Source organism: Emys orbicularis, chromosome 18, assembly GCF_028017835.1.
Source record: "Emys orbicularis isolate rEmyOrb1 chromosome 18, rEmyOrb1.hap1, whole genome shotgun sequence".
NCBI classification, from domain to species: domain Eukaryota; kingdom Metazoa; phylum Chordata; order Testudines; family Emydidae; genus Emys; species Emys orbicularis.
The window spans coordinates 5,988,743-6,013,643 of NC_088700.1; the positions used below are offsets into that span (position 1 = coordinate 5,988,743).

Genomic DNA, 24,901 nt, shown 5'->3' on the forward strand with positions numbered 1-24,901 from the left:
GTATGGATTTAATTAAATCTCCCTCTCTCTCTTTTGTATGTTGTGCCTTGCTCAGAAGATGCTCAGATACCATGGTGGTGGGTGACCTTATAAAAACTTAGATAGATGGGCCATCATGTTAGAGTCCAATGAGACCTTGAAGTGAGGTCCCTTCTGCCTTTCCAGGTGGAAATAACTGGTCCCCCCCTAAGGGTTTTTTCCAAGAAGAGTAACCCTGAATTCTGGCAAACATTCTCTTCCTTTACTAAAAAGTATGCAATGGCCAAAGCTGCTATGTGTGATGAATTCCTGAATGTATAACAACATCTTCATTGTTCTCAGCCAGTGCTCTGCCTATAACTGACTTATTACTTTGTAAATACTTTGGAATACTGAGCACACGTGAGTCAATGTAGAACATCAAAATCTTCTGCTTAGTACCACTGGTTTACATTTATTTGATCATCTAATAGCCTTTGATCTCTTGGTTCACAGAGATTTACTCTTTCCTCTGAAGTACTGCAGAACTCCCGGGCATTTGCCAAAACCTAATTATTCATCGTGCTAGATGGCTGGAGCCATCGTTGGATTTAGGGGAAAAAATCGAAAGGGAGTTAGCTGGGAAAATGAAAGGAACACTACTTTCAAACTCTTCAGCACAGCTGCACCACAGCTGTCAGTTATGAGGCTCAGGAGGTTTGGAGTTTAAAGGAGCAATTTCTGCTCTCTGAGCGCCCTCTCCAAAAGTCTCTTCCTCCCCTCCCCCCAAAAGCCCCACTGTAGAATAATCACTTAATAAAAGGCATTTTTATAGCCTTATAGCTTTCTTTATAATAAGATTCTGCTCACAAGCAGCCTAGAGATGCAACAGAACAATGAAGGCTAGTTCAGACGAGCCACGGAGGACCGTGGCGGCGGACGAGCATCCGCCGAAATGCCGCCGACAAGCAGCAACGTCAATAGGCGTCGCCGCCGAAATGCTGCCGAGAAGCAGCATCATCCAGAGGCGACACCTCTGGATGCTGCTGCTTTTTGGCAGCATTTCGGCGGATGCTCGTCCGCCGGCCAGTACGTGGGCGCACTTAGATGCCCCGGCAGGCGCCATGGCACCCACGGGTACCGCGTTGGGGACCCCTGGGCTAGTTAATTAATCAAACCAATGTTATTTCTTTAAACTAACTGGATTTGATATTGGCCAATATGCACTGATCTTTTTGCTTGTGCAGAAGGGGAGCAAATACCAATTGCAACCGATTAGTAGAGGGTGGCACTTCTGCAGACTGTAGAATGTGTTTTTGCCAACTAATAGCACCGGGTGAAATCCTGGCCCTATTGAGGCCCATGGGCATTTTGACAGGATTTCACCCTAAAGAATTTTAGGATTATTTATTATTACGTTTATTCATTTGTTTTGAGGTAGTACGTAGGCGCCCCAGTCATAGACCAGGATCCCACTGTGCTAGGCGCTGTATAAACACAGGATAAAATGACTGTCCCAACTCCTAAAGAGCTTACAATCCAAGTAACATAAGGAATATGCACTGGTGGGGAAGTAGAGCTCACCATGAAGAGCTGGATGCTGACCCACAGCCCTGGTAGGGGCTTTTGCTTAGGCCAGGGTTGGAACTGCAAAGTTTGCCTCTGTATCTGAACTTCCTGAAAGGACAGGCTGTTTGGATTCAGTTTTTTGGATCAAGCCTGACTCTAGTACACATATAATAAGCACTCACTGTGCTGTTTTCTCTTTTGCTGTGTGATGCCTGGGAGTTAGCAGGTCTGGCCTTACCATGAGGCGAACTGAGGCGGTTGCCTCAGGTGCCAGACTGTGTGTATGGGGGGGGGGGGGCGCCACTAGGATCCAGAGTGTAGAAAATTGTGTCTGCTGCTGGTGCATATGTATTCTCTCTGCTCTAGATGCACAGAGATGGCGGAGTGCTGTGCTGGAGGAAGGAGGGCACAAGAGACATGACAGGCGGGCAGGAGAAAAGGTGAGAGGGAATAACAGAAAGCAGCAGGAGCTTGCAGGGAGAGAGAGGAGGAGGAGCCTCCTATGTACCTCTCTAGCACCCCCAGGAGCCTGGACTGATTCACACCAGCTTCTCAGGGAGCTTCCTGTCTCCTGCTGCTTCCCTGAACCCACTGGAGGAGAACAGGCAGTCAACTGAAGTAGTAGGAGCCAGTTAGGCCCTTAAGACGCTGATATCTTCCCTCACTCAGGCCCTGCTACCAGCCTGCTTATTTGTCCTCTTCAATTGAGTGTTGAGAGCCACTATCACTGGCACAGAACAGCAGTCATGAGTGAAAGAAGAAAACGCCCCTCTGGGGAAGCATTCAGAAAAAGAAAGAAAGCAAAGGAAGCTCTTCTATCTAAGCAGGAAGGAGCTCTCCTGAGATACATAGACACAAATGTTCACGGTGAGCCTTCCGGCCCCAGTGAGTGGTGAGGAGATGCCTGATCTTCCAGAGTTAGTCGGAGTGCAGGTGCCCTGGCAGCTACTGCAGCATCCATATCTCCATCTCAAATGGATATAACCATGCACATTCCGGAAGAAAAATGTAGATCAAAGAAGAGTGTGGTGGAGGCGCAAGAAACAGCTGCTGCTGAGTTTAGTTCCTTAAGTCTAGATGATCCAGGACTGTGGACCCACTTGAGCAGTAGCCTGCGGGACTTGTACTGCATGGGCCACAGCAAGTGAAAAACTTCATGTTCCCCAAAGACAATGAAAATAGAAGTTTCCATCCAACACATTACTAGCGTGAAATCCCCAATCGTGACAAAGTGGAGAGGCCATGGCTTATGCACTCAAAAACCCAGAATGCTGCATACTGTTTTTGTTGCAAACTCTTCCAGTCTAATGTTCCAGCCACATTGGGTTCTACAGGAACAAAGGACTGGAAAAATCTGGCTAGAAATCTGGCATGCCATGAGAAGGCAGCAAATCACCAGAGAGCATTCCATAGGTGGAAAGAGCTTGAGATGAGACTAAGGTTAAAGGGCACCATAGATGATCAGCATCAAGAGAAGATTCCATCAGAGTCTCTTTACTGGCAAAATGTTCTGAAAAGGCTCACTGCCATTGTGAGAATGCTTGCTACCCAAAACCTAGCACTGCGTGGCACTTCAGATCAGCTGTATGTGCCAAACAATGGAAACTTCCTTAAAATTGTGGAGCTGATGGCTGAGTTTGATGCTGTACTCCAGGAGCATCTAAGAAATGTACACACACCACTACCTTGGAAAAACAATTCAAAATGAGATCATACAGTTACTGGCAACAAAAGTCAAACAAGATTGTGGCAGATCTGAAGTCAGCAAGATATTACTCTGTTATTCTGGACTGCACACCTGACATCAGCCATACAGAACAAATGACTTTAATGGTGTGTTTTGTAACAACAACAGAACCTAGTGAAAATGTCCCTGCAATGGTGACTGCCAGAGCATTTTCTAGAATGTATTGACATTGATGATACTACAGGAGCTGGTATGACAAATGTGCCTCTTAAAAAGCTGGAAGATACGGGAATTGCGATAGCTGACATGAGAGGTCAGGGCTACGATAATGGTGCCAACCTGAGAGGAAAGAACAGAGGAGTGCAGACACAGATCCGAGAGTTAAACCCTCGAGCTTTTTTTGTCCCATGCAGTTCTCATTCATTGAACTTGGTGGTCAGTGATGCAGCATCAGCTTCTAGTGAGGCTGCTGAATTTTTTAATGTAATTCAAAGCATTTATGTATTTTTCTCTGCATCAGCTCATCAATGGCAAATTTTGAAGCAACATCTGGGAACATCCTCTCTGACACTGAAACCACTGAGTGCCACACGATGGGAAAGTCGAGTGGAGGCGATAAAGCCTATCAAACACCAAGATGATACCATAGTTGCCATTATGGAGGATAATGCTATGACAGGAACTGTTCATGGGAGAACAGTGGCAGAGGAAAAGGGAATCACCAGAAACATACATAACTTCAAATTTCTGTGTGGCTTAGTGTTGTGGCATGACATACTGTTTGAAATAAATGTTGTAAGCAAGAGATTCCAAGGTGTTGACCTTGATATATCTGGAGCAATGGAACCACTGGACAAGGCAAAGTCATACCTATAGTCTTACCGGTCAGATGAGGGATTCAAAACGTTCTGAAGAGTGCACAGAAGTTGGCAGAGGAACTTCACACAGAAGCTATTTTCCCACCCATTCAAGAATACAAGAGTCACCGAAGAAGAAGACATTTTGATTACGAGGCACGGGATAATCCCATAAGAGACCCCAAACAACAATTCGAAGTTGAATTCTTTAACCAGGTGCTAGATTGTGCAATACAGTCAGTTGAACGTTTCATGCAGCTCAAGGAACACAGCAGTATATTTGGGATGTTGTATGATATTCCAAAACTCCTTACTATACCTGAAGAAGACACCAGCAATGCAGGGCACTAGAGACAATGTTGACACATGATGGCATGCGCGATATTGATGCGAGTGATTAAGGTGATGAACTGAAAGCCCTTTCAAGATACATTTCAGCAGGATCAACTCCAAAGGCTGTTCTGGAATATATGTGCACAAATAAGATGACCACCCTCTTTCCAAATGCTTTTGTTACTCTGGGCATACTTCTAACACTTCCTGTAACAGTTGCCAGTGGAGAACGCAGCTTCTCCAAGCTGAAGTTAATAAAAACACATCTACACTCCACAATGACACAGGAGAGGCTGGTCGGCCTTGCAACCATCACAATAGAGCATGAGCTGGCCCAGACTGTGGACCTTCAGGAAGCAGTTCAAATCTTTGCAACCAAGAAGGCACGGAAAGCACCACTTTGATTATTCAAACAGATTAAAATGCCAGTGTTTACTATGCAGACAAGAAAAGTTACATTTGCTGTTCAGGCGTTTGAAAGTTAAGTGTTACTTAAATTTTTTGAACAAGGCATTTTAAGTTGTTAGTTCTCCTTAGGTAGCAGAGCAGTACCATGAGAGGAGTAGAACAGGAAGAAGGCAGAATTGAGACCTTTCAAAGTTTTGGCCCAAGCGAGGGGGCATGGGGGCGTCATTTGAGCTCCCCGCTTCAGGTGCCAAAATGTTGTGGGCCGGCCCTGGGAGTTAGTGATAGTACTTGTATGGTTGCCATTATTGGAGTGTCTGAGCTCCTCACAACCTTTATTGTATTTCTCCTCTCAAGGCCCGGTGGGGTCGGGAAGTGCTGTTAGCCCTATTGTACAGATAGGGAGATGAGGCCCAGAGAGATTATGGGTAACGTTTTTCAAAAGCACCTGAATGATTTATGAGCCTCAGCCCTATTTTCAAAAGCAATGTAGGGATTCAAGAGCCAAATTCCCATTGACTTCCAGTAGGCTCCTAAATTGCCTGTGTTGCTTTTTAAAACGGGGCTTAGGCTCATAAGTGTTTTTGAAGACGTTACACTCAGTGACTTGCCTCAGGTCGCATGTGGAGCAAAGAACTGAACCCACATCCTAGAACCCCAGGCTGGTACCCTCACCGGGGAGCCATCACCTGACTGCCATGCTTCTTAACACAGCAGACTTCCCCTCTTCCCCTCCAATTCTTTTTAACTCCTACCTCTTCGGTAGGTCACATCCCTTTGTTTTTTATTACTAAGGGCATTTTCAGGCTGACTTAATGGCTTCCCCGCTCCAGCTGGTTATTTTCCTTTGGAAGATCTATAATCCTTTGTTTATTGCTTCACAATGAGCTATACAGCTGCTAAATAAAAGGGCACAGGGGATGACGACTTAATTCAAGGAATGAATGATAGGCAGTGATTGCTGATAAACTATTACAAAACAAGATCCATCATGTCTTCATATAAAGGACAAGAGAAGCAAATACAGAAGAATTTAATATAGATTTTTAAGAAAACCAACTAAATTTAAATGTAATGGTTCACGTATTCCTACCATCACTGGCTCAGTCTAACGATTTTGTCCAGTACTTTCTGTATTAGAATCGTAGGGTTGGAAGGGACATCCAGAGGTCATCTAGTCCAGTCCCCGGCACTCATGGCAGGACTAAGTATTAGTATTGATTAAGTATTGTAGATTTTGAGCTGTCTCGCAAATGGTGGCTGTCCTACAGAAATAGGAATCTTTGCAACACTTGTACATACCCTTACAAGGTATCAACCATGGTGCAGCACAAAAAGGAATAGATGTGTAGACGTGAGGACTGGCCATTTCAGCTGCAGCCGATTTAGTATTTCCAGAAGTAGCTATTTGGAGCCAGCTTTCCCCCCCCCAAAAAAAGGGTTGGGAAAGAAAAAAGTAATAGTGGAGACTCGGGTTTATGTTATTGGAGAGTCCAGACGCTTTGAATTACTGCAAAGTGGTTGACAGTATAGCTGTTTCCTTAGATATAAGGAGATATTACTGAGATATTACTATATATTTATTCAATAAATTAGTGAAATATGGAAGGGGGTTATTGGTGAGTTTACCCCAATCCGTCGTGTGCCATTCTGTGATAATCGAGTCAAAGTATCCATCAATTTTTTTTCATGAGAATGTAACAGAGTTGATACCACCTCAGCTCTTTCAAGAGCCTAAGATGACCAAAGGCATTTCTGAGGTTGAAGGAAATGCAGTAGCAACCGCTTCTTTTTTAAAACCACCATTTTAGTCTCCTTATGCCTGTCAGTAAAGCAGCCTTGATTAATCCCCAAATACTGCATGAACAAGCTGGTTTTCTAGACTGGCATCTTAACTGCTGTAGAAGGAAGGAATTCCGTGGGTGCCACAAGGGGAGAAATGGGTCCTTTACTATTTAAAATAGGGGTTGGAGGAAGGCTCTGAGTCACAGAACAGCAACAACAGCTGGCCAAATTCAGGCCTGGTTCTAGAGGTTGCTACTTCCGGTATTTCCCCCTTGATCTCACCAATGAGAAATGCCCTGGCCTGCCACTCAGCTGACAGAATCCTTCTCCTTCAGCCCACCCACTCTGCCCCTTCCAATGGTGACAGACCCTCCTCTTCCTGCCGGGCATGCTCTGCTGGTTGGCGAAATCTGCTTAGGCACCTCATACACCATAGGCCAGACCCTGAGCTGGTGTAAATACCCGTGAAATCAACAGAGTTATGCCAGTTTAGACTAACTCAGGATCTGGCCCCTTATTTGCACATGGCCCGACAAATTCTAAGGCAGGCCTCTGAAAGCTCTCTTTTGAAGCCCTGCTTGTGGCATGTCTGTTACCATGAGGAGCTGTGTTCTTTGGGCGGAATGAGCTGATTTGGGCTTGGATACTTGCATCAGCTTTAAGTTTCCCTTTAGTTCAGTTTGCAGTGTGTGTGTCTGTTTAAATGCATCCCAGAGATTCAGTGGAGAGACTGCTGCAGTGAGAAATGTTATGGCCTCTTTATGGCAATCCTCTAGGAGTCAAGATATTCAGAGCTGACGCGAAGGGCTTTGGTCTGGGAAATGTACATCAGTTTATTTGCTGGCTGAAATGGTTCATTGAGAGAGAGAATACAGCCAGGGATCCAGAGTTCATCACAGACGCCATTCTCTCCAGGCTCTCTGGCGAGCGGAGCAAACCCATTCATCACAGCCGTTTCGATTATTTTTAAAATTGCAAAATGCAGCCACCAGCATTACACAAAGAGGGGTGGGAAGTGTCCCACTCTGGGGCTTCAGAGAGTGAAAAGTCTTGTGCACCAAGGACCTGATCTAGTAGAACAACGTTCTCTGCAACAACTGAACCACAGCAGGTTCGTGGGCCTCCTGAGCTATGGAGCCCTTCGTAGAGGGGCTACTCTGCCCTTGGTAATGGCTGCTCCCTCTAGGCAGGACCACACAGAGCTTAGGAGCAGGGCCGGCTCTGGCTTTTTTGCCGCCCCAGGCAAAAAAGCCTCCGGCCGCCACCCCCCCCCCCCCGCGGGGGGGGCGAGCCCCGGCAGGGGCTCCGCTCTGCCCCCCGGCCACCGGGGGCAGGGCGCGGGGGGTGGGGGGGGGGCGGCGAGCCCCGGCGGGGGCTCCGCTCTCCCCCCGGCGGCCGGGGGGAGGGCGCCGGAGGGGAGGGCGGCCGGAGCCCTGGGAGGAGGGCGGCGAGCCCCGGCGGGGGCTCGGCTCTCCCCCCCCGGCGGCCAGAGCGCCGGGGGCAGGGCGGCGAGCCCCGGCGGGGGCTCGGCTCTCCCCCCGGCGGCCAGAGCGCCGGGGGCAGGGCGACGAGAGGGCGGCGAGCCCCGGCTGGGGCTCGGCTCTCCCCCCGGCAGCCGGGGGGAGGGCGCCGGAGGGGAGGGCGGCCGGAGCCCTGGGAGGAGGGCGGCGAGCCCCGGCGGGGGCTCGGCTCTCCCCCCCCGGCGGCCAGAGCGCCGGGGGCAGGGCGGCGAGCCCCGGCGGGGGCTCGGCTCTCCCCCCGGCGGCCAGAGCGCCGGGGGCAGGGCGACGAGAGGGCGGCGAGCCCCGGCTGGGGCTCGGCTCTCCCCCCGGCAGCCGGGGGGAGGGCGCGGGGGGAGGGCGGCCAGAGCGCCGGGGGGAGGGCGGCGAGCCCGGCTGTGGCCCCGGTCTCCCCGGCGGCCCGAGCGCCGCGCCGCCCCCCTCCAGGTGCCGCCCCAAGCACCAGCTTGGTTGCCTGGTGCCTGGAGCCGGCCCTGCTTAGGAGACATGGAGTAATCTGTATGATCTCTCCCTGCGTGCCCCCACTGAATCTGCACTGTCTGGCTGCACAGCCAGCACCAGGGGGAGACAAGGACAGTGGATATAGGCCTGATCCAGCAAACCCTTCATCATGGAAGTAAACCCATGGCTTTTGCTACAGTGACTTCAGTGGGGCTGTTAGTGTGAGTGAGGACTGCTCATGTGAATCTGCTTACAGGGTCTGGTCCTTGTATTTCTCCTTGATGGCTCCTATAGTCTTCAAGGGGGGGGGGCATAGTGAAGGCAGGTAAGGCAGCATTCTGCTGCCTCCAGATACCAAGGCTGATTGTTTTCCTGACACAGGGGAGGGCATGTGGGCTGCTGAATGGGGTGCAGGGCTGGGCTCGGGAGACCTGGGTTCTATTACCCGCTTTGCCAGTGATGTGCTGTGTGACAGTGAGCAAATCACTCCCTTCTCAGGGACTGTTTCTTCTCCCAATCTTTGGATATTTAGATTTTAAACTCATTGGAGCAGAAGCTGTCTCTGGTTCTAGAATTGTACAGCTCCAAGCACAGTGGAACTCTCATTTTGGTTGGGTCCTCTAGGTGCTACCATAATACACCTAATAAAAACGTACTCTATGTCCCACTGCTTCTGTCAGTTTGCCCTTGACATTTTTTTTTCAGTGACACTTTATTTGAAGCTGTACCATACTGAGCTGATGTAATTTCATTGAAGCACATAGCCTCCTTTATTTCAATAATTGTTCAATTACTGCTTATTTAAAGTGTGGGCAGTCTGCAACAGTGTTTTAAGTTTTGGCAAGCTCCCAGGTTTGAAGGCTTTTTTTTTTCTTTTAAGTCTTAAAATGTGGATTTGGAAAGCCTTGTTTAACAAAAGACTCTGAAGGTGGGATTGCGTGGGCTTGTGCGTCTGTCTGTCTTCCCCCTTACACTCCGTTCCCTCTGGGTTAATGTCTCTTGTTCTCGATTTCCCAGCTTGTCCTCCTCCCATCGTACATCTTGGCATAAGACTTGGCTTAGTTGGCTATGTTCCTGGCAATCCCCTTGTGGGTTCTGAACATTTCAGCTTACGTCTGGGGCCTGTCCTCCTGCTTTTTCTCCCATCTCTGTACGGTCTTTCTCCCTTCTTGTTCTGCTATGGGATGGTATAATGAAACTGCCTACAATTGCACATAGCCGATCTGTGACTGCTAGTAGCCAATATCTCCAAGTCAGTGTCTTGGCTTGGTGCTTACATCCCAAAATCACTGCTGTAGTTGACGCTCACTGGCATTTTCCATGGCTGCCTCCACTGAAGCAAAATAATAACTGGGCATGGAGAAGGTCAAGGCAAGCTTCTCTACAGAGTGTTAGTGGTGGGATGGGACCTCAGGTGATAGGCTGCCACGCTGGGGCCTTTCACAAGCATAAAAAACACATGCTATTTCTCAGAATGTTTTGTGTTTTCCCTTTTGAATTAGGCTGCCAGTGCTAGGTGAATGTACTTGCTTAGGTTGGAAGAATCTGATGCCAGATGGAGTCTCGGACGCCTGAGGTTTCTGTCTTTCTTTGGCCCCCTGTTGTTAAACTGGGATTATGAGGCCACTGCTTAGCAGTGACAGGATCAGATATAACATACCAGCTGCTCTAGTAGAGAGCATTCGGATGATGTTGGGCTTCATGGAGGGTTATACTGACACTTGATATAGCCGCTGCTGTTGTAGATTGATGTCGCAGCCGTGACCAGCTCTCTAATGGAGCTCTATGGGGTAGGTTGAGCTGCCTCTCTTGGGAAATGACACTAGGTCTGACCCTCTTTCTGCTCCATCCTCGTTTCCACCTAAAATAACCTGGCTCTACCCATAAAATCACCTTTTAGAAGGCACAAATCCCTTCCTAACCTGGGAATCACTTGCCTGGAAGAGGAATTTCCCCTGGCATTTACAAACCATTATAAACCTTTGCTTGTGAGAGGAAGCCTTAGCTGCCACCCATCACATATCAGACAAGAACAGATTAAGCTACACTTGCCAGGTTTTGCAGTATTTACAGTTTAGAACTGGGTGATTGCTGCTTGGCTTTGACTAACAGTGACCCAGTAACAGGGTTGCAAGCTGTTGCTTTGCAGCAGGGCGTAGGTAATATCAAGAAGCTGCCATGCAGCTTTATGCTTGGTGGCACCATCTCATTTCAAACCAGCTCTCTGTTGTGGTCTGTAGTTGCCAACTTGAGGCTAGGCTTACAGTATGTGTGCATAATGTGCATTGCTAAGCCTCAGCGTATACAGCGAGCAGCTCACCTACTGAATGCAAACAGCACCATTATTTTACAGCTAAAATGGACAAACAGACAAACCTAGTCTATATCCAGGGAACAAATTTCAATCATGTGAAGAAACAATAATAAAGCCATTTAAATCATGGTTAAGCTGCAGTGTACTGAGGCTCTCTTACACCAAGGGAATGGAGAAAGGAGACTGGAAGAGCTTGGCTTGTTTAGCCTAGCAAATCAAAGGATGAGAGCGGATATGATTGCTCTCTAGTCTCTATACATACATGGGGGGAAGAGGGAAGGCCGGGGGGGGTGGGGGGAGCTATTGAAGCTAAAGGGCAATGTTGGCACAAGAACAAATGGGATAAATTGGCCATGAGTAAATTTTGACTGGAAATCAGGTGGTTTCTAACCATCAGAGGATTGAGGTTCTGGAATAGGTTCTCAGTAGAAGTGGGGGCAAGAAACCTAACTGGTTTTAGGGTGGAGCTTGATGAGTGTTAGAACTGGGTGATATGCCAGGGTTGCCTGTGATAGCAGAGGACTGGACTCAGTGCCCCAGGGGAGCCCTTCCAGTCCTATGTCCCATGTTCCTGCACACTCACAAAGACTCAGGCATCTCTGCTCCCCCTTTCGGGTTGGTTAACTAACAAGACAGTTGCCAGATTCACGGCGCTGCTAATACCAGCGGATGATAGTGGTGAGATAATGGGATGATTTGTCGCAGAAAGATGTTGTGTGAGCTGCTAGTTTGTGTTGTGATTAAACAGCCCTGGGTATTTGAAGAAGTGTTTAAACTAGAGAGAGGAAAATTTCAGTGTTTGCCAAATTGGGGGGGGGGGGGGGAAAGAGTCTTTTAAGGTACAATAATGATTCTTTGGATTTCCCTCTCAAGAACGGCAGAGAGCTTTACAAATATTAATTAAGCCTCACAATCCCCAGTGACATAACTTCTCTGTAAAAGGGGGATAAAGTGACTTGTCCAAGGTAACACAGGAAGTTGGTGGCAGAGCCAGATCTCCTGAGTTCCAGTCCTGTGTTTTACACTCAACACCCTCTTTCCTCCTCTAAGAGTATTATAAAAATTGAATTTAGAAAACATCATAAACTAGGGATTAAATGAACCCCATTGCAGCTCCACTGGTTTTCTAGGGATGAATTTCCCCGTCTTTTTAAAAAGCATCTAGATGGCAGCAGTATCCAAGGCGAGCTGGCATTATATTAACCGCACTGTTGATTGGTCAGTAGTTTTGGGAGTCTTCTAGATTTTCAAAACACCCCCAGCTGTCATTGCAGTAAGGGAATCTGAGAAAGGTTGTGCTGTGCAGATCTGCCAGTCGGTCGTGGTGCAGGGCCTGAGGTGGGACGAGTTTGTAAGCAGATTTTCCAGTCTGAAATATTCATGTAAGTCTCATGGAAATAAAAAATTCTGGATCTCATGTTTTTGCTGGAACGGTGCATCTTCTTTTTAACGCTCTCTTTCCCATCTCGCCTGGGGGAGCTCTGCTGTGTAGCTTTATGTGCTGCGTCCTGCTATTGTTTGTGTTGCATATTAATTTGTGTTAACTTTTCAGCCCCATTTTTTTCTTAGCCAAGAGGGCTACATTTTGTTTGTTTCACCGTCTCCCAGAATATCTAGGGATGATACAGTTATAATGCAGAGATACGAAACTGCTTATTTTTCCTAGCTAGCTAAACAGCTCTTTTTTAGTTCCTGAGATTGGATCCAGGCTCATTTTTAGCTTGTGTTCGGTACTTGTTAGGATAAGGAAATGTCTTTGTTGGAAGCTCATCTTCTTGGAACAAATTACCTGTGATCCTAGGTTAGTAAAGTACAAAAAACAAAACAAAAAAGAAACCAACCCTGTACTACGAAAATGAAATTGCTCAGGCATTATGAAGTGCATAATGACAGTAATTACAGTACTTCCAAGCAATCGGCTTTTAACTAGGCTTGTTTTGATGATTATCAGAGTTCGTCAAAACAAGTCCAGCTAGGATGGATCCAGGCTGGAAAGACTGGGGGAGATGCTGCAAGATTTCTCCCCAAAATAAAATCTCCATAGGTTCAGTTTCAAACTCTGCTTGGTCAACAAGTGAAAGTGAGTGTCCAGGTCTTTAGACGCATCTACACCGAAAAGCCATTGCATGGGTGGAAAACCCTGTGGGTTTGCGATGGCAGGGGGACTGTATGTCTAGTTTGAGGTTCATTAGTAGGTCTGTGTTGTGGGGTGCTTGTTCACATGATGCCCAGCTCAAGTTGATGATGTCAGACCCTGATTTACGTAGGAATTAAATGTGTCATTTAAAAAAAAATCTGCCTACAAGCCTCTGATAAATAATCAGTAAAGATAGATAGGAGAGTCCAAGGGCCAAATCCCATCCTGGTGTAAGTGAGCACAATGCCACTGAACCAGTGGTGTCATGCCCCTGACCCCGGGACTGAATCACTGCTCCAAGGGTCTGGTGTCATCATATAGGTACCCTAAGATCCCCTCATTGCTTCCCAGTGCTTTTGTGTATCAGGAGAATCTTTCAAAGCGCCAGCCATGAGTTTTAAAAATGACGATAGTGATTTGGGGTGTCTCAGGCTTTTGGGGGGGGGTTGGTGCAAAGTCCTGTGGGTAGCTCAGTGCAAGGAGGCTTTTTTAATCTTCAGAACACAGCTGCCCTGTTGTCTTTCAATCACCGAGTGACGGTTCGGGGGCACTCGATGGGACTGGTTTGGTGGGGAGATTTTACCGCTGACCGTGTCTCCTCTCTTTGCTTCATGTTGTACGTGGGGGGCTCTAAGCAGCGATTGCCAGATGCCGGCTGGGGTTTGTACAGTAGCTACGGCCCATGTTGAAGCAGGCTTCCTGAGACGTGCTTCAGCCTTCCTGATGCTGCTTAGCTGGGGGCTGCAGCAGTTGTCTTGCCTGGGGTAAATGTCAGCCTCTTACAGGTATTTACCCCAGCCAGCCAGGGGTAGAGGAGGGCACCCAGCACTTTCTGCAAATCAGTCCCCTTTACCGTGCCTCAAGCTGGGGGCCCAGAGAGGGAGGCACCTGCAATAGCTGGTCTCTTTCTCTCAGCTCTCTCTCGTCAACTGAGCCGGAGGGCGTCTGCTGAAAGGAGGGGGCAGAGCGTGAGGGGAAGGCAGCCTAGCAGCTCCTGCCATTTATGGTGACTTACACTGAGCTACCCACAGGACTTTGCACCTTTTCCCTTTTAAAGCTCTTACCTTGTGGCAGTCGCAGCCCGTTCGTTTGAGTTGGGCACTTACGTAGCTGCTAGATGGTCACCTGCCAACAACTGGCAGCTGCTGGAGGTGACATGCAGCTTCCTACCTGACTGACAGCGCATGTATCCGTGTGATAGCACCAGGTGATTTAACAGAGGGGCCTGGGATTTTTGCCCTGAGTATAACAGGCTGCTTTATTTGCCATGCTTACTCCCCTTCAGGAAGGTTGCCCCCAGTTCCCTCTGAATGCATCAATAATACATCCACCACTTAGCAAGTCCTGTCCATGGAAGGGGCATGGTGACTTGGAGCAAAACCTTCCTCCTTCCTGCAACTTGGGCTTTGCCTTCTTTCTTTCTGAAAGATGGCTTGATCGTTTTTCTCGGCCAGAGGTGGCAGTGATGGGATGATCCCACCCCATCATGTCATTCTGCCCTGAACTGTATTTGCAGCACAAAGCTCCAGTAGTTCTGTATCCCTCAGGTGGGTCTTTAGCTCTGCCTTCCCCACCCCCCAAAAGAAATCATTTCTGAATAATCCCGTGTGCAAATGACTCCTTGAACAAAGAAGCTGCCGGAGAGCCTTGGTCAGGCCCTCCGGCTAACTGCTCATGTGCTTGAAAATGCCTGATGAATGTGCAGCACAAACTGCGCCCGGTGGTATTTGTGTCTCAAAATGGTGTGAACCCCACAATTGTGTACATACCTGGGTCTGGGTCAGCCCGAGCTTGATGCCTTTGCTGGGGCTGCTGCCCTTTGCACGCTTGAGTGTGTGTAGAGTACCCACGTGAGGATTTGTCCGCTGACTCAGGGAGGAGGGGATCATTTGCCCCAGAGGTAGACCTTTGCCTTTGCAAGGGATTTAAGGGAAGTCATGTGAAGTCAAGCAGAGGTGACGCCTCTCATTTATTTACCCACCTGAATGCTTACTAAACAGACTCATCAACGTTGTGCTGAATGTCGCGAGAAGCAACGAGTGGCAGTTTGTGCACCTGTGGACCTCTGGGAGTCTGTTTTCTCCTCTATGCTCCATCTCCCTCCTAGCAGGTTTATACCTTCAGGGAGTTGACTTCCTGCTGCCCATGGTGCTTGAGCATTTATGTGGGAGCACCTGCTAATCCACCCATCCCTGGCTGCAGAGTCTAAGGGGGCGCAGAGAGTTGGGATGGGTTTTAACTCCATCTCTGCCAGAGCTTGTGTGGGGTCCCTTCACCTCATCCCCGTCATTTCCCTTCATAGATCTGAACACACTCGGTGCTGCCTGATCCCGGAGCCCAGGTTGTGTGGGTTGCTGGGATGGCCGTCTCCTCTTCTTGCCCAGCAGGGCTGGGGTGCTGAGCTTTCAGCTGCCACCTCCTCCCCTCTCCCATAATTACGTCAATAACTTTCTGATGATTACCCCACTTCTAATTCTCTGCTTCTGGTGCAGACGTGAAAGGGGGAGGGAAGGGTCCTGTGAGAATTCTAAACAACTCAGCTGTTGAATGATACAGTTTAATTATTCTATTTATTTTAAAATGGAGAGGCGCTCGAACTGCCAGCGCTGATTTCCTAGGGCACTTGGGGTTTTGGTTCAGGAACTTAGGAGCATTACAGAGCCAGCTGTGAAATTTGGTTCCAGACCCAAAGAATGAGAGTCTGTACACCCTGAGATTTTGTCTTTCTGTCTTTCTTTTGTCTTGTTAAAGAGAGAGAGAAAGAAAGAAAGAAAAGCAGTCCCTGGTGCAGAGATCTTGCAGGTTTAGCTTGCCTTAAGAGCAGTTCTTTGTATGGTTATAACTGATGAATACATACAGTCATTTGTCACAGAGAGAAATATCTTCTATAATCATTCAGTGTTTTCATCTATCAGTGTTTATATTCATAATTTTAAGTGACTAGTAATGTCCTAGATCAGCTAGCCTTCTGTCTGAAACCCAAGAGTGATATTGCTGTTGGTTTCTTCGTTACTAACACAAATGTATCTGTAAGATAGGCTATGTTTTTGGAAAGCGTCTCTTTTGTACAGATGTGTTTAATTCTCTGCAGCTCTGATGAATTAGCATATATTGATCAGTACCCTAGCTGGGGGCCAGTCGCTTGCTGTGCTCTACGACAAGTTTAACAAAGACAGAGCGCAATGAGCTCATGTGTGCGGGGTAGTGAGGAGCCATCTGGTTTATTTGTAAAAAATGTGCCCTAATACAGATAAATTGTTTTGTGAGTCTAGCTTTGGAAATAATTCATCTTAACATGCCTGAGCTTTCTTACGAAGCTTCTCATTTATTTCTGCTTGGAATTGAAACATCATTTTGACTGTGCCGATGTAAATACTTTCAGAAATTCTGCTGATATTTTTTCCCAGCTGTTTTTCTGTGTGCATGTTGTTATCCAGCATATGGTTCTCAGAGTTCTGCTATATTCATCATCTCAAAAAAGCCATTACATCGGGAGCGATGTCACATTTTTCAGAATTGTATTGCACCATCTGAGCATTGCAGGCTGTTGGTCTGTTCCCTGTCTCCACTTCTAACGTGTGAGCAACTGACAAACAGGCAAAATGGGTTTTAGGACAAAGTTGCTTGAAGGTAGCTTCTATTATTCCAGCTGTGTCCAATTCAGATCCTTCTTTCCATTATAAAACTGCAAACTGCCTGGAGTTTCTAGGAATTCTGTTTGCTTTCTAAACTCCAGCCTCTCAGCTTTGATTGTGGCGGATGAGCTGTGCATGGTGCTTGTAGTCTCAGCTAGCCCTGTATGTTTCTCCTCCTGCCTTCCTTCAGGGCATTAATATTTTGGGCCTGCTGTACCCTCAGAGAAGCTCCATGGGCTTACAGCACAGGTGCATTTGGCTCTTTGTGTGTCCTATAGATGTCCTTGCTTAATGCTGTAAATTTTCCAGCCGTTACTCCCGATGGGGTATAAATGTCTGTTCAAATCTCTTTCCACCAGTTGCTCAGTTCACCCAAAGCTGAGATCTGCAAACTGTCCTAGTGAGCACTTCCCACATTGCAGTATGAGCAGCGTGAACGCCAGATCTCCTAACTGCTGTCTCTTACTTATCATCATCTGTGCCATGGAGCCCATCTTTCAGTAATATACTGCCAGTGAAACAGTATATTGCGCAGTCTCTCTGCCGGCATCACTGGAGTCACAAAGGCAAGCTAGCAGGGTGTATATAAAGGCAAGCTAGCAGGGTGTTTCTTCTGTAATTAGCTCAGCCAGGAAAACAGCATCTGCTCTCTTGTAAAGTCCTTGATTTCTTCCCCCCCAGTTTCCACCTGCTTTGGCTGAGGGACACAGAGAGGTGAAGTGATTTGCCCAAAGTCGCACAGTGACTTCGTGTCTGAAGCTGAATGTGGCTTGGTGGCCCAGAAGCCTCTGGCTTTGCCTTAAATGCAGCCTCTTCGGCAGTAGCTTTGGGGATGTGGCAGGATTAGCAGCGGTGTGCTTTGGTCTAACGTGAGGGCTGATGCCTTTAACTCCACGTGGCATAACCCAATCACTGCCAAAGGAACTGCCGTCCTAGACCAGACCTGCAGTCCATCCAGTCCTCCTGTCTGTGCTAGGAGGTGTGAAGTGATGAGAGGGAAGGAAGTTTCTTCCTGCCTCCAGGAAATTAGTTGGCTTATGGCCTGAAGTGTGTAAGGTTTTCTGTCCCTCCCCGTTTTCATCCTGGCTACTGTAACTGGGGACGATGACCTTACCATTCATACAGATATGGTTATACATGAATTGAACTGTCATAAATTAACCAACAATCCTTTTAACTTAGTAAGAGAGTTTACCAGAAAACAGCTCAGAGGAGCTGATCTCTCATTCACTCCAAAGGTGACCTTTGCTTCCCGTACGTCTGGTGACTTCCCAGCAGAAGGGTCGGGGACTGTAACAGCAAACAGTCAGCGCTCGCTGGCAGACCCCTCTGGCTGGACAGGGATTCTGAAACAATGACAGTGTTTTCTAAAAAACCCCTCTCGCTCTCCACTGCCTCGGCAGCTCAGCATTCTTGCCTAGTAAGTATTTATTTAGCTGTCCCTGCTGTTAGAGCTGATAGCCCAGCTTCCCTTTAAATCATCTTCCCGTCCAGGGTGTGCCAAGCCTTGAATTTTTGGCGAGAGCTAACCCCATATGTGCAGGCAGTTACATAGGTGAAAAGGAATGAGATAGTGGAGGATTGCATGACAACCGCAGCTATCCGCTTTCGTGTCCGGGTTATTTCGTTCCTCTTCCCCAATCATATTTCAACTATCTCTGGTAATTAGTTTTTTTTTTTTTAAATAATAGTCGTTATTCTAAAGACAGCGTGCGGTGAAGCATGGACATTGCTAATTCACTGCACTTGGTTGCTTTGCTCCGTTTAATAGTAACTAATGGGCTCCTTCTTGCTGATAATATAAAACACGGAGCCATTGCTAAACTGCAGAACAATCTTTTATGCTCTGATTAGCGAGTCTAACTGTAATTTACAACCTGGGAAGCTGCAGAAATGCCAAAGAGAGGTGCTTGGAGAGTGTCTGTAAAGGCCTGCAGATACTTTTACTGCGGTTGAACTCTGCTTCACACACAGCCTTGGGCACCTTAGAACAACAAGTCTAGGATTTCAATTCCCTCACTTTTGCAGATAAAAATGGAAATAGTTGCAGTTGTCATGCAGGTATTGCAGGGTGAGGAGCAGGGGAGGGGACTGGCTTTGGTTTCACATCCTGAATAACAGAGCAATGGATTCCCAGATCCCAGATCTGCACCCTCAGGTTGGTTCTTGGGCTTGTGACTCTGACTTCTGCCAGCCAGTCTCAGTTTTAGCACCAGTACCCAGGGGTGAGATTTGCACTTCATATTAAAATCACCTCCCTTTTCCCCATTGTGCCATTTATTCGGGTGACTATAAAGTCAGCCACAAACAATGACTAAAGTACAGGGAGTTCCCTGAATTGCCTTCTTGATCTTTAGGCAGAGAAGCTGGGATAAAATTCAGACCTCGCTTGAGCCTTGGCTTTGGGTTGGACTTTGGCCTTATTAATTCTGAAATAACACATGTAACTGAAGGGAAACCTTCCTTCCCATGATTTCTGGGTGCTTAGGTATTGACCTGCCTGACTTTGATCTCTGCATTTGATGCACTTGTGCTTCCATCTCTCTTGGTCATGAGGCAGAACCATCCACTGAGTTCTCCTCTCCGTAAGACTTAAAAACAGAGGATGTTGAGCCAGGCCCAAGTGAGCTGCGGTGGACCGGGACTGTCCAAGTGAGAAAGAAGCAAGTCTATGGGTGGGGACGGGAGATAGGATTTGGAGGAAGTGTCTGTCAGGGGTAGTAGAGGAGAAAAAGGCGGCCTGAGAGGAAGAAAGTCCAAGGTTTTGTGGGTAGAATAGTAGCAGTTGTGGTGAATCTGGGCCTTATTTAATGTTAATCGCTACTCCTTCCCCTGAGGGCCTTCGAGCACCATCTGTAGCATGATGACTCCCAGGGACTCCCTGCCTGTCAAGCGTCATTCTCTTGATACAATAAACCATCAATATACCCAAATGCCAAGTAAAATTCAGAGGCAATTGGAGGATTGGCTGGAATGGTCCAATAAGGTATCTTAGCAACAGAGGTAATTTGTCTTCTTGTAGACTGAGTTTGTTTTTTAACAGCTTCAGTCCTGCTGAATGTAGCTGCTACAAGGGGCAAACCCTGCCTTTCAACATACGAGGATGTTCTTTCGAATCTCTGATGCCTCATGACCGCTCTTGTTCTGTTGCAACAGTGACATGGTTAAAGACCCCCTAAATCTTTTCAGCTTTGAGTGTACAGGAGCTAACTCAGAATGCAGAGCAAGGCTGGGTGGTTAGGAGAGATGAGATTGGGGAGGTTGTAATGGAATTGAAGCTATTTGGAGAAGATTTGAATATTGTAAATCTTGCAATAAAGTGAAAAGGAAACAAACCAAGCCCCATCTAGTTTTGCCCGGGTGAAAGTCATGATGCAAAACCAGGCACCACCCTCTACCCGAAATAGAAAGACATTCATATTTTCTATGTAATACTTTGGAAGTCAGTGATGTGTGAAGCATCAGTGCTCCAAATTTTTGGCTTGAGGTCTGGTATTTCTTGTAGACTGCTGAGTCCCTGGAAGCTCTTCAAACCTTGGATGGCTATTCACACCGCACTCATTCAATTCCTAAAATCCTTTCCCAGCTTGTACTGGGCTCCGTGTAAAACCTGGGGGAAATTCTCAAGGGAAGCAGTGTTTCTTTGGTTGCTGCAAAGTTCTGGTCAGGAATTTGGAAGGATTATCCCTGAGACATCACAGAGAAAACAAGTTATTGGTGGCCTTTAACAAGATTAGATCCGCTGTCAACGTGCCGTGTTAAAATACAGCATACAGTGAGTTGAAGCAATAACCTCCTAATGGACTGAATAGTAGATAAAATAACTGACTATATGATGAACAAGCAACACTATAACACTGAATCCAGCCAGTCTCGTTGGAGATTTACATACCGTTCTTGGGCAGAGCAATCTCATCAGACTAACCATTAATTGTGTTTCCATAATGAAGTTAACATGTAGCTAATAACGCTGAAAATGGCCAGCAAAGAAGGCAGCTGCTCTACTTAGTTTGGGTAACACTGCGATTTTCTGGTTAAACTATAAAATATTTTCACCTGGGAGCCCTAAAGGAACATGGGCAAGTATCTTTTTAAAACAGTTTTAGCTCTCTGGTGGGTATCCTCTTAGGAACTTGAAAATGGCATGTGTTTTTCTTTTTCGAAAAAAGACATGGATGTATTGTTACCTGAACCTGCAGTCCTCACACAGGCAAATCCTCCATTGAAATCTGCAGGGTTGGGTCAGTAGATCCTCTCACACACTGATGCTGCAGCTGCTCCCTTTGTGGCTGGACTGCCTTCAGAGGGCTTCAGATAGCGGGAAGGGTTTGGTCAAGAGGAAGGCACTTCTAGTTCGCTCTAGAGAAGAGAGAGGTAATGGTAGGGTGTGGCAGGAATGGGCGCCGCCTCCTCTGAGTCGGGTTATCTATCCTTTGCCCAAGAAGTTAACAGGTATGGGGAACTTCTGGATTCCCAGGTGGCTTTGGTTGACAAATGCATCCATTTTTGTTTCATTTGAGAGTTGTCAGGCAACCACTGCCATGTCTCTGTGCTGCGGCCCTTGCCATGTGTGACATGGTGCAGGGTCTCTAACGGGTTGCCAAGGAGTGAGGGGTTAACGGTCACTCTCTTTGCCCAGGTGCTGTAGGAAAGGGCTGTGAGAGCAAATGGCTGTCGGAGGGCGGCGAATGCCCTTGGGAAAGTCAGGCTCCACGCTGCACCAGGGAGGTTTTTCTTTACTCCCTGGTTACGTTAAAACTTTATCACTATAAACACTAAGGGCCAGATCTTCAGCCATTGCGTATCATCATGACTACGCTGATCTGTGCCAGCTAAGGAGGAGATCTCACCAATTAGGGATCCTTCCCCTGGGTGGCCCATGGAGTGCTTCCATCGGGGCTAGCCATATCTTTGTGACTGCCAGACTAGGCCACTGCAGTGTGGCCTGCCGAAGGCTCCCCTTGATCACGTGGCAGCTGCAAGTCAGTGCAGAACGTGTCTGCCCACTTGCTGTGAAGTGACGGCCAGAAGGAGCTGGTCCCACCAATTTTCTGAATGCAGCAGCTTCTAGGTACCACGCTCGGTATTAACGTGGATCTTCCCGGTTTGATCCTGACCTGCTGAGGAACTTCCTTTCTTCCCATGTGCTGCCATCGCAGGTCAGCTGGGGCTCTCTCTCGCTGAGCCACTCAAGCTTGGGGGGCTGGAGTCAGGGCATTCTCGCTGGAGAACTTGGTCGTTTGGGAGTTTGCTTTGCCTCCTAGCTTAGAGGCGCTAGAATCTGTTGTCCTGCAGGGCACGATGGAGCGGCTTGTACCCCCGCGGTGTGATTGGGTTAGCCACTCAGCTTGTTTAAGAGGCAGTAGTCTGTCTGGGATGATACAGGTTAATGCGTTGCTATGGCTTTTTAAAGTATGTGCACGCAGGTAATTATCATGGCTGCATTTTGTCACTGCGAGGTCTCATTTCCAGTAGCTGATCGGTGCAGGAGGGCCATCTATGGCTTCCCAATCCTGGGACCAGCATAGTTCAGAGTAGCCCCAGGCCAGACCTTGCAACACCCTGGCACATCTTCTGTTTCTCGGCTGTAAATGTTGGTATAGGAGTTTTGGCTGCTTTCCAGCCCTTTTGTGCTTTAGGAGCAGCACAAATTGACCAGAATCTGGCTTGGGATCGGGCCCCAGAGTAACATCTGGTTACTGCTCTGTGCAGCATTCTAATGGTTTCTTATTTAAATCTTGTTCACAAGATGCATTGTGGGAAAAGGTGGGTGAGAAATATAGAAACAGCACCTGATGGGGTGGGACATATTTAGAGGTGGGAAGATTTTGAGATGAAACCTTTACTAACTACAGCCCCAGTTAATTCAGTTCTCTTTCCTTTCTGCTCACAGGGTACAGGTTGAGTTCTACGTAAATGAAAACACCTTTAAAGAACGTCTCAAGCTGTTCTTCATCAAAAACCAAAGATCAAGTAAGTGTTTGTACCAAGACACTCCATGAGAGTTTTATTTTCCAGGTAATTACAATAATAACCAGGTTGTCTGTAATGAAAAGAATGAGGGAGAAAAAAGAAAAATCTAACTAGCTACAAAATAGAAAGAATCTCTCTTTCTCTCTCAGGTCTATTAGCCACAGCAAATCTGTCTGAGCAATATTTGTATGGAGGTGATGGATAACAAATGTGCAGGATAATACATTTTTGGGGGTATACTTATTAACTTGAGCAATAAATTGCTGCTCACATTGACCAGTCTCCATCAGTCCTAGGATGGAAAGCAAGTGCCATCTAGTGGTTGCAACATTTCAGCACTGTGCCCTTGGCACTGCTGCCTCAAGGGTTCTGTATCCTGATGTTGATTTTTCAAAGTGCCGTTTCCCAGCACCGAGGACTATCTTTTTGCATGTTAGCCTTAGATGGAGCTGGGTTAATGAGTTTCATCTGTGAAAGCAGACTGGTGTGGGAGTGGGTTTCCTTTCTTTAGAAGAACGTGATTCCACAGTGAGGATAGGAAAGCCGCATCCTATATTTCTATTGTCAGCATCACAGGCATTTATAGAGTGTTCACTACTAGGGCACCTGGCTGCAGTTTACAAGGGTGATGCTCAGTGCCTCTAGATTTACAAGCGAAATGACTACCCCTGTAGTATGCAGTATTGTTGTAGCCATGTTCGTCCCAGGATATTAGGGGCAAGGTGGGTGAGGTAATATCTTTTACTGGACCAATTTCTGTTGTTGATAGAGAGACGTTTTCGAGTTACACAGCTTTCAAGCTCTTCCTCTTCCTATTATCTGATCAGAACAACCCCCCAGCCTCTCCAAGCTTATCATCAGAAGTGAGCTCCCCACAGACCAGGACACCAATTCAAAGCGGCACCTTACCCTGCCAGAAAAACAGATGCAAAACCTGCAGCTATATCTCCACTGCTACGATGAGCAACACCCCCCATAACAAACCTTTCAAGATCCATGGGTCCTACACATGCCTATCACAACATATGGCATACCTCATCCAATGCACTAAATGCCCCAATGACAACTATGTGAGTGAAACCAGACAATCACTGCGCTCCCGAATGAACTCACACAGGAAAATGATAAAAGACAAAAACACCCTATCACCTGTGAGTGAACACTTTTCACAAAGCAGTCGCTCCTCATCCTCAAAGGAAACCTGCACAACACTTTCAAAAGACAAGCCTGGGAGCTTAAATTTCTTAACTCTGCTAGACAATAAAAATCATTGTCTTAAAGACACTGGATTTATGGCTTATTACAACAATCTGTAACCCACTAACCCCCCCACCAATTTGTCCTATGACTACAGGGGTGTTAATGGTGCACTCCACCTTGAATGGTCCCTTAGTTTAGCATAAGTAGTTAGCAGATATTCTGTCTGTTCGATTTTGTATTTAGCCGTGACGCTCTGAGTACCTTTCCCAGACCCGAGGAAGAGCTCTGTGTAGCTCGAAAGCTTGTCTACCCCAAAAGTAGTGAGCCGCTATTCTATGATGCCCACAGCTTTGCCGGAGAGCCAGGACTAAGGCATTCATTCCTGGGATATCAGATCTGGCAGCAGGGCAAGTTCCAGTGAGAGTGAATATTGCAGGGGGTGGCATGGGTGCAGGACAAGACGCAAAGCGGTTTTATTCTCTGCATTGCTTCTCACCCTGGTCGTATACCCGATCCGCATGCAGGGCAGTGCAACAGCTGATGGTTGTGCCATCAAGGTGGCGCAGTGATGTGTACAATGGGAGCAATCTTCTGATTGGGGTGAAACATATATGTATGTGTGAATCGAGGGACACGTGCACCCAGTGAAGCTGGGCTGTATCCAAGTCAGGTGCACTCAGTTTTGTATGTGCACCTTAAAAATCTGGCTTAATGTCTGCAGGCACAATATTCATGGAAGCTGGTACGTAAGTTCCGTGGCACTATCTCGTAGATGGTTATACCCTCCTAGTGTCAGCCATGGGTCAGCCATCTGTCTGTTTACTATCTGTAATTAACTGGTTGCTCCAGTTCTTTAGGATAACCACCTCTGTCCCATTCTTATTAAAGCTGAGGATTTTATGTCGGTCAGAGGCAGCAGAATGGGAAACTAATTGATAATTAGTTACTGTGAGTAACGACCACTCGTAGATATAATATAACAGAGATGAAGAGGGTGATGTGGGCAGCCAGATGTGCAAGAACCTCATAATTACATCACTTAATATTCACTCATGATGATAACCACAAATCAATATTCTGTATATAT

At 47.2% G+C, this 24,901-nt stretch overlaps 1 protein-coding gene across 4 annotated transcripts in view; it reads left to right on the forward strand.

Annotated features, from left to right (window-relative positions):
* The window catches only part of KCNT1 (potassium sodium-activated channel subfamily T member 1), a 206,083-nt gene that overhangs the window by 97,896 nt on the left and 83,286 nt on the right, over positions 1–24,901 (forward strand). For all 4 annotated transcript variants that reach the window (XM_065418688.1, XM_065418690.1, XM_065418691.1 and 1 more), the window contains one exon: positions 22,535–22,614. In XM_065418688.1, coding sequence (XP_065274760.1) covers positions 22,535–22,614 — 80 coding nt within the window. The remainder of the gene's footprint in view (positions 1–22,534; positions 22,615–24,901) is intronic.